Source organism: Oncorhynchus gorbuscha, unplaced genomic scaffold (genome assembly GCF_021184085.1).
Source record: "Oncorhynchus gorbuscha isolate QuinsamMale2020 ecotype Even-year unplaced genomic scaffold, OgorEven_v1.0 Un_scaffold_2983, whole genome shotgun sequence".
In the NCBI taxonomy this organism is placed as follows: Eukaryota; Metazoa; Chordata; class Actinopteri; order Salmoniformes; family Salmonidae; genus Oncorhynchus; species Oncorhynchus gorbuscha.
In genome coordinates this window covers 14467-24658 of record NW_025747351.1, presented here as the reverse complement: position 1 = coordinate 24658, position 10192 = coordinate 14467, and the positions used below count along the sequence as shown (strand labels likewise).

Genomic DNA, 10192 nt, shown 5'->3' with positions numbered 1-10192 from the left:
CTTGCTTCCCTTGGTAGTGCCTCGCACAAAGAGTTGCCCGTTTTCTGTCCATCCTTCAACACGTTTCAGCATTTGCACCACCTCAGGGGTTGTCCACACCTCTCCACCTCTCCACTTGAGCCTTCTCTCTGTGAGAGTTCCCTTTATGTGCTTTTCGATTGCACTTCGATGAACAATCTTGTACAGACCCCTTGCCTTTCCAAAAGAAGTGAGTCACTATTCTCCCTTTCCGTGGTTTTGTTTTGAGCATACATAGTCTTTGAAGGTCGTCAATTGCTGAGATTAAGACTTTTTCATTTTTTGCAGAGCTAGCTTCCTTCCAACGGTTGTCACTTGGATCCTCTGGCCAGAATAAGATTGAAAGCAAAAAGAAGGCACTTGCTGACCTGCTGCCTTCCCTGTAAAATCTCATGCTCAGATCTTGAAGTTTCGTAAGCGCAACCAGCTTTGAAGAACCAGGTAAAACACAAGCAAGAGCTATTTGAGAGAAAATGAAGTTGATCAGTTCTGTTTGGTCAAGGTCATTCCTTTGGGGGTTCTCTGGATACATGGCAATTATCTCCTCTAGCTTTTTGCCACATCTCTCATTCTTCTGATCAGAGAGCAGGGAGAGTATGGTTGTGACATTACCACCACCCAGCTGGTAAATGTTCATTTTTCTTTTGAGTGGAGAGACCATTCTAGTGTCACTGCAGTCAGACACTGGACTGTCTAAATGTGAAACAACATTACAGAAAAATCCAGCATAAACAGCACTTTTCCTTGTAAGCCATTTTCTTGGATTGCTCACTTGTTCCGGTTCTCTTGTGTCAAGCTCCTCTTCTTCCTCACTTATATCTGTACGATAGTAACTGAGATCTTCAGAAATGCACTCAAGAGCAATGTAAATACTCTTCTGCATTCCTTTTAACTGACCATGGAACTTCATCCAGGGTTTTTTGACAGCGTCTGGTATGTTGTCACTGAGTAAATACCTCATTAGTTCAGACTTTCCTTCTTTTGTTGAGAAAACATTCACTGATGATATGAGTTGAAGTAGCCGACATCCAACGTCTACTTCCCCAAAGTAGGAGTTGTTGAGACTGACTGTCTCTGATTTCGGAGCTTTTTCAGAGGCACGGAAGGCAGCAATTCCTTTCAGAGCTGTACCAATGGCTTCAGAGACCTCTTCGGGCCTTAGTTCAGCTTTTTCCAGAGCATCATGCTGTTCATAAAACCACTTCTTGTACACCTGCCCCTCCGTATCAAGAATGAAAGTGTCATGTGGAAGCTGTGCTTTTGCTTCCTCCGCCCAGTGCTGGGCTTGAATGAATAATTTGTTTGTGTAAAGCAGTCGTGCAAGCTGCTGGGCTACAAATGCATTCTTTCCAAAGTAAGTGTAGGCTACTTCTAAAAGTTTAATTGCTTTTTGAAGGCCATCTTTCTCTGTACAGACATGCTCAATTAAAGGAGAGAAAGAACTGTCGTCGGGATCTCCTCTGCTTATTTTGTTTCGTCTGATGAGCAGATCTCGGATAAACTTTAAAAATTCATCCCTACCAAACCTATGATCCATCAGCACCTTATCTGAGAGAAGATTCTTTGCGATAGAGCTTTGAGACTGAATGGCAGACAACTGTTTCAGAATTTCCTTTGCTACAAGAGGATGGATTCTAATAGATGAGATTTGTGTTGTACTTTCTCTTAGGTGTATGAAAACAAGTTTAGCTTGTTCACTTAGAGAATTCACAAATGTATGGTAACGGAAACGATCCATTTGAATACCTAAGCCCAGGGAGGCCTCACAATGTGACACAGATATGCTGGAGTTCGCAACATAACAGTTCAGCAAGGCCACAAATCTGATAAGGCGAGTGGTGAGAGATGAGTGGTCAATATCCTCCAGTAGGTTCTTCACAAAGTCCTCAATGTAACTCTTTTGGTATTCCTCACTCATGAGTACAAAAGCAAGAATGGACTCTGGTTCAAAAATCAGTTCCTGACGTTTCTTTTTGAACAGAATCTTCTCCTGGCTAGACAGCTTGTGTGTTACTGCTACTGTCTGGGAAGGCATTGTTCTGCTCATCTTTTCTGGGTTGTGGCATCTTTTGCAGACAAGAAGGATGAAACATAATACAGAAGAATTGATCTTCATGGTTGTAATTCCGTTATGTAATTCATGTCTGAACTCATCTATATACTCTGCATTACAGTCATCCAGCAGCAAGAGCACCGGGAGACAACGGTTTTTGTCTTTCTCTTCATATTCCCGCAGGCGTACTGAATGCTGACATACAGTTTGAATTTGGTATGATTGCTTAACCACTGCACACCGGAGTTTGGTTCGACAGTTCCAGAGGATCTGATGTGCGACTGTGCTTCCACCACTGCCAGGTTGGTGACATATGTTAACACTCTGAATGGACCTTTTTGTTGTATCATCCTGTAAAATGGCCTCTAAAATCTTGGTTGTTTCTTTGTATGCGTCTCTCTGAATGACCTCATCACACTTCACCTTTTCTGCAAGCCACAAGTGCATCCAGCTGATTTTCCCTCCTTGATAGAAATACTTCTCAACGTTACTAACTTGGTCATTGCCCATTACTTCCAAGTTTGTTTCTTCACACTGATCAGTACTGACTATGTCCAGAGAAAGCATTGTGTCTTCATCTATAGGCTTCAGGAAGCACAGACCTTTGTTGAACACAGGTAAGCGTCGGGTCAGTTGTTTATTGGAAAGCTGAATGCTTTGAATTGTAGCATCTACATGACTCATTGGCATGCCAACAATACTAATTTGTTCCAGTGATTCCAAATCACAAGACGCTTGAGCGAGACTTGACCACTTGTTGTAGTTCTCTTTGGACTCTGAAATGATAGCCAAATCCTCATGGCCATTCATTTCTGCATAGAATTCATGAAATGTATCAACAAGTGGCTGTTCGACCTGAGACATGAGCAAGAAAAGCACCACAAATGAACCTTTAGGAAGGATTTCATTGCAGATGACAGAGACAGTCCTCTTCAGTTGTTTTTTCTTTGTTCTGATCCAGGTTTTTTCATCACAAGGATCTTCTCCACCAAGGTAATGATTCCGCCCATTGCAGAATATCCAGCTTGTCCTATCAAATAGCTGTAAGCTCTTCTTGAAGTCAGTGGTGCTTAGACCAGGATCAATAGCAAAGTCATGCAAAAAGTGGAGGTTAGCAGCATGGTGCTCACGATATTGTCCACAAAGTCCAGATGTTTTGGAGTCTGGATCGAAGTCAAAAACACAGAATATTTTCATGTGCACTAAGAAGTTGATAGTCTTCAGATGTTCTTCTTGAAACTTATTTGTCACAATGATGAATGACAAGGTGTCATCCATGTACTTTTTCCACAGGTCAAGAGAATTGACAATTTTCTCCCAAGATCCTCCCTGGTGTCTGCAGCTGTTTGACTGGTAGAAGACTCTGCCTCCTCCCTCTGCAGATCTTTCTCTTTCAGTCCTTGAATGAAATGAACTAAGTCTTCACCAGGTATGCGGGGTGTATTGGCCCCTACTCTGTGGTATGGTGCTTTCTCCTCATAGATCACTTTGTTGGTTTTCTCGCTGAACTTTGGAATAGTAACACTGTAGAGTTGGTCTTTCACCACTCTTGCCTTTGGGACAACATCAAATTCAATGATCCAGTTTCCTCCACTGCTCCCCTTGTCAATTACCTCAATAAACTTTGGATTCCTTATGCATTTCCTGGCATCAGAATGGTGGTTTAAATCCTTGAAGCAGTTTTCAATGTAGTCCAATGCATCCACAAAGTCACTTTGGTTTTCAACTGGTATTCCGATGATTTCACCATGCTTGTAGCTGCCTTTAATCTTATCCATGACCCCAAAGTGTATTGTGCCATTGGTCCGCATGTTCATGCACCCACAAGCAAATCTGATTACCTCACTTGCGACTTTGACTCTAAGCTTCAGTGGTTCTAATTTGTGGGCAATTTCCAGTGATTTGTATTCATGGCATGGAACAATCATGTTTTCAATTCCAGTCTCTGCTGGAAGCACTCTGTGCTTGACATATCGGAAGTCGTTGTCATGGTCATCAAATACACGGAAGTTACTTAGAGAAGAAGATGCGCCAATTGGTGTTTGTTCATTTTCACTTGTTTCACAGGTACTCTCAACATTGTCTTTTGACTCTTGTGTGGATGCAGCAATGGATTCAACATTTCTGGTATCTCTCTGTGTGCTACTGCCTGCTTTTAGTTTCTGTGGCCTTGGCTTTGATAGATCATTACGATTAGATAGCAGAAGTTCGATTTGGCCACCTTTCATTTCAATTGTGTCACGTAGATATTCTCTTTGCAGCCTCATTAGTGCAGGTCCTGTAACCTCCTCTTCGTACAGTTTCAGAATGTACTTCTCTTTCACTCCAATGGATTTTAACCAGGAGCTCACATGGGATTCTGTCCATTTGCCACATGGCAATTCGTTCCACTCTGTAAAAAAAGAATACACCCCATGTAAGACTTCATGGTATATCAATATTTGCACCTGGGTTGGAGTGAATCATATTTAAAATTGAGTAATTTCAGGAAGATGAAATCCAATAAATTAATTGAAAATATTCAGAAAATAATTAATTGAATTTCAATTCACTCTCTAATGTCTGATTGTAAAATGTACCCCAACCCTGAGCATAGACTAATCATTTTCGATTGAGATTTTCCATCAGGTATTAATTTTATCCAAGGAATGTTGTACATAGGTCATTCTAGAATTGTGGTGGCTTTGGACATGGAATTATGGAAAAATTCTAAATCAACTTTAAAATGACTTGAAAATGATTTGTTATTGACCATTACTATAACATTATACCACCAGTAGGAGTAGTAACACCAATGACTTGAAAATGATTTGTTGTTGACCATTACTATAACATTATACCACCAGTAGGAGTAGTAACACCAATGACGGTAGCACCAATGACTGACACATTTTAGGTAACTGAGGGTCTTCTTAAATGGAGGCCAGAGATGCTCAAATCTATGGTCATTAACTTAATAATTTACTAAAGTGATATAATTAACCAGTAACACTTCTTTTCAGACCCACTAAATCATTCTCAAATGTATGACATGTTAAAAGGGTGTGATTAGCTAATAATTTTCCTTGGACACTGGACCGTTGGCAATTTGTCTAGGAATACAAAATGCTGCCAAAATGTTGGTTCCAACCCTTGGATGAGTAGGTGTTCTAAAACTTTTGCCCGGGAGTGTAAAGTACCGGTTAAAAGTTTGGACACACTTACTCATTCAAGGGTTTTCCTTTATTTTAACTATTTTCTACATTGTAGAATAATAGTGAAGACATCTAAACTATGAAATTACACATACGGAATCATGTAGTAACCAACAAAGCGTTAAACAAATCAAAATATATTTTATACTTGATATTCTTCAAAGTAGCCACCCTTTGCCTTGATGACAGCTTGGCACACTCTTGGCATTCTCTCAACCAGCTTCATGAGGTAGTGAATTTCAATTAACAGGTGTACCTTGTTAAAGTTAATTTGTGGATTTTTTTTACTTCTTAATGCGTTTGAGCCAATCAGTTGTGTTGTGACAAGGTAGGGGTGGTATACAGAAGATAGCCCTATTTGGTAAAAGACCAAGTCCATATTATGGCAAGAACAGCTCAAATAAGCAATGACAGTCCATCATTACTGTAAGACATGAAGGACAGTCAATCTGGAAAATTTCTGGAAAAGTGCAGTGGCAAAACCATCAAGCGCTATGATGAAACTAACTCTCAGCCCAAATAAATGCTTCACAGAGTTCAAGTAACAGACACATCTCAACATCAACTGTTCAGAGGAGACTGCGTGAATCAGGCCTTAATGGTCGATTCACGCAGTGAATAAAAGAGATTTGCTTGGGCCAAGAAACAAGAGAAATTGACATTAGACTGGTAGAAATCTGTCCTTTGGTCTGAAGAGACCAAATTTGAGATGTTTGGTTCCAACCGCCGTGTCTTTGTGAGACGCAGAGTAGGTTATTCTCTGCATGTGTAGTTCCCATTGTGAAGCATGGAGGAGGAGGTGTTATGGTGTGGGGGTGCTTTGCTGGTGACCCTGTCAGTGATTTATTTAGAATTCAAGGCACACTTAACCAGCATGGCTACCACAGCATTCTGCAGCGATACATCATCCCATCTGGTTTGCGCTTTGTGGGACTATCATTTGTTTTCAACAGGACAATGACCCAACACACCTCCAGGCTGTTTAAGGGCTATTTGACCAAGAAGGAGAGTGATGGTTTGCTGCATCAGATGACTTGGCCTCCACAACCACCTGACATTAATCCAATTGTGATGGTTTGGGATGAGTTGGACCGCAGAGTGAAGGAAAAGCACCCAACAAGTCCTCAGCATATGTGGGAACTCCTTCAAGACTGTTGGAAAAGCATTCCTCATGAAGCTGGTTGAGAGAATGCCAAGAGTGTGCAAAGCTGTAATCAAGGCAATGGGTGGCTACTTTGAAGAATCTAAAATATATGTTGATTTGTTTAACACGTTTTTGGTTACTACATGATTCCATGTGTGTTATTTCATAGTTTTGATGTCTTCACTATTATTCTACAATATAGAAAATAGTAAAAATAAAGAAAAACCATTGAATGAGTAGGTGTATCCAAACTTTTGACTGGTAATGTATATCCAAAATCAATAAATCCCCAAACCATGTCACTACAACTCTACTCATCACTGCTGGCTCAAGCTAATTTGCTTGTCATATTGTACTTTAAACAATGCATACAAATACAGTTTGGCAGTTTAAAGCACTGGCATTATGTTTTATCACTGATAAACTGTTCAATATAAACAAAAGCATATATGATGTGTATCTTTTCAACATTTTACGTGTTTGTCATGGTGGCAAAAGTGAGGGATGCAAAAGCCTCATTTCAAGAATGACCCCATTTATTTTGAAACATTCATCAGATGATGGATAATAGCCATTCCTCTCTGATTACATGTCGTGACTAGGCTTAAGAACTGTGACACATCATGGTTTTTATTTTCTTCTTCCAGGCCATAACACTTTGGCCAATTATTTAAGATGGATGAAACTTGGACATATATAAACATATCTAGGCCATCTCTACTTGTATAGCAATTGCCTAGATGTATATAATTGATCAGAAACAGAATCCACATTTCACTGATATATTTTCATTCAATGTTCTTTAAAACTACACACAGTATAAAAGTATTTGACAGTTTGATGTATCTGACTTACCCATCTTGCAGACACTACATGTCAGTTCATTTTGGCATCTTTGAGAGAGGAAAATAAAAGGAAGGGTAATTGAGGCAAAGGTGAAAAATGAATCGTTGATCTCAATAAGCCTTATTTTTTGCCCTTGACAAATTACTTACAATGAAATCATTCAAGCCCTGTTTATACCAGGTAGTAACATGCATTGTGTGTCCTGATCTTGTCCACATTTAGATTTTTAGACAGGTGTAGATTATTAAAATAACTGTTTGTGATCAGATCTTCCTGACCTCAGGAGGTAGATAGAGGTATTGTATCTGGATATCTTACTGGATGATCAAACATTTAAATCATCATTATACCCCTGTCTAAAATCATTGACAGGTGGCACCTTTGACCTAAGGCATCATTATTTGTATTAACATAAAATAATCATTATTTTGAAACAATTTATTTTAAATCATTTGCATATAGGGAGGGATCAGGAAATAAAGTCACACTGTAAACAAGGTGGATGGCTAATAAACATATAAATACCATGTGTAGAAACAAGAAACCTTGATCAGAAAGTGATTGGGTCACCTTGATAGGAACACAACAACCACATGTTAGCATAAGGTGTAAACGGGGATTCAGATGGGTGCTTATCTACCCTCATACATGAACTTGATATTCAGCGCAGCATTGTTGTTCAAAGACAGGTTTGTCAGATTTGACAAACACTTCAACCAGGAATCTCAGAACTTCCTCTTTAAAATAAAATGTTCTATGTTTAACTTTCATTAGTTGGAAGTATATGAACTTAATTTAAAAGTTTAAAACACATGTAATTGCATGTGTTTCTCACCCTATAATTCCTGCAGGACTTCAATGACTCTTCTCTACACACCTTTTATCATTCGCATAACAAAACATTAAGGAACGACAGTTAACATTTCTGAGTCCAAATTCCAAAACATAAACAAATCAATTCCAGTTCTTATTTCTATATTTTATATATAAATACCTTAAATTCTGTGCAATCGTAACAAAATGTTGTTCACTAAAAGTTCAGGCAGATATCATTCTTAATAGCTGAATAAAGTTAAATAGTGAATCATTAAAAATGTATTGGTTTTATTCTAGAGATGAAATGGCAATGCTTAATGGTACATTTGTAGATTGGGATAATCTTATGCCCTTAGTAATTATACTCCTTTGAATCCACAACAAAACCTACACACATTGCACTTTTAAAAGCCTTTATGATTATTATGGCATTCAATTAGCTTCTTACAAAATACAAATGTTCCACAATGTTTAAGTACATTTCATTCTGCTCACCTTGAAACTGACGGCTGAAGTGGTATTCACCATATGAAGTGACTACTTGACAGTGTGGTTGCTTTTATTTTCCGGTCGTAGCAACAGGGTGTGTCTTCTGCCAGGGCAGTCCACATAGACATGCACATTGTCCTAGTGCATTTGAATAATGTCCATCCTTTTAAAGAGTAAGTGTGATGTTATGGGGCTGACAATGTATTGAATAATAATGTACATAACTATCTTATCCTTGGTGCATACACATATTTAACTGTTTGATACATATTGTCATAAAGTATTTCTCTCCAATCAGATATGGTACTTAATGAGTTAATTCTGTTGCAACAGCTAAATGTTGCAACACTGAAACTATGGGGGTTTTGTGCTGAACAGGAAATCGAAACTTCAGGAAAGAAACGTCAGGAAATAAAAACTTAAAGAAACAACTGGGTCATTCTTCAATTGCAGTAGGCCAATAAGGGCTCTTCAAAAGAAGTCCCTTTTCATTAAAGTACAAAAGGTTATTTTAGTAGAAAAATCTGGTGGTAGTAACCAGATGGTTACTAAGAGGATGGGTTGAAGCCCAGGTCTCCTGCACACCACAACATTGTGTTAGCCTGCTGAGATAGGCATTAGTTTGTGGAGCTCGTCTTCAGGTCGCAGCTATAGATGGCTTACTAACACATTACAATGGTAAACAATTACTCAGGTGCCATCTAGACCTGGGTTTAGATAGTATTTAAAATCTTGGGCATGTGGGGTCTGCACTTTTGAGGCTATTCCATTGATTAGTCCGGCGCCGACTGAGATGGCCGCCTCGCTTCGCGTTCCTAGGAAACTATGCAGTTTTTTGTTTTTTTACGTGTTATTTCTTACATTAGTACCCCAGGTCATCTTAGGTTTCATTACATACAGTCGAGAAGAACTACTGAATATAAGATCAGCGTCAACTCACCATCAGTACGACCAAGAATATGTTTTCCGCGACGCGGATCCTGTGTTCTGCCTTACAAACCGGACAACGGAATGGATCGCATGCAGCGACCCAAGGAAACGACTCCGAAAAAGAGGGAAACGCGGCGGTGTTCTGGTCAGACTCCGAAAAAGGGCACATCGCGCACCACTTCCCAGTATTCTTCTTGCCAATGTCCAGTCTCTCGACAACAAGGTTGATGAAATCCGAGCAAGGGTGGCATTCCAGAGGGACATCAGAGACTGCAACGTTCTCTGCTTTACGGAGACATGGCTTACTGGGAAAACGCTATCCAGGGCGGTACAGCCAACGGGTTTCTCCACGCATCGCGCCGACAGAAACAAACATCTATCTGGTAAGAAGAGTGGAGGGGGCGTATGCCTCATGACTAACGGGACATGGTGTGATGAAGGAAACATACAGGAACTCAAATCCTTCTGTTCACCTGATTTAGAATTCCTCACAATCAAATGTAGACCGCATTATCTTCCAAGAGAATTCTCTTCGATTATAATCACAGCCGTATATATCCCCCCCAAGCAGACACATCGATGGCTCTGAACGAACTTTATTTAACTCTTTGCAAACTGGAAAACATTTATCCGGAGGCTGCATTCATTGTAGCTGGGGATTTTAACAAAGCCAATCTGAAAACAAGACTCCCTAAATTTTAT

At 39.6% G+C, this 10192-nt stretch overlaps 1 protein-coding gene across 2 annotated transcripts; it reads right to left on the bottom strand.

Annotated features, from left to right (window-relative positions):
- Positions 1–289: 289 nt before the first annotated feature.
- LOC124027194 (sterile alpha motif domain-containing protein 9-like) lies at positions 290–9561 on the bottom strand. Of its 2 annotated transcripts, XM_046339663.1 has the most exons (4): positions 9501–9561; positions 8567–8723; positions 7265–7302; positions 290–4463 (listed from the first exon to the last, which is right to left on the bottom strand). In XM_046339663.1, exons 3-4 carry the CDS (start codon positions 7266–7268, stop codon positions 3319–3321), a joined length of 1149 nt encoding a protein of 382 aa, XP_046195619.1. In that variant the 5' UTR covers positions 7269–7302; positions 8567–8723; positions 9501–9561; the 3' UTR covers positions 290–3318. The 2 variants fall into 2 exon arrangements, with proteins under 2 accessions (XP_046195619.1, XP_046195620.1); XM_046339664.1 differs by lacking the exons at positions 8567–8723; positions 9501–9561 and adding an exon at positions 8091–8114.
- Positions 9562–10192: the final 631 nt, after the last annotated feature.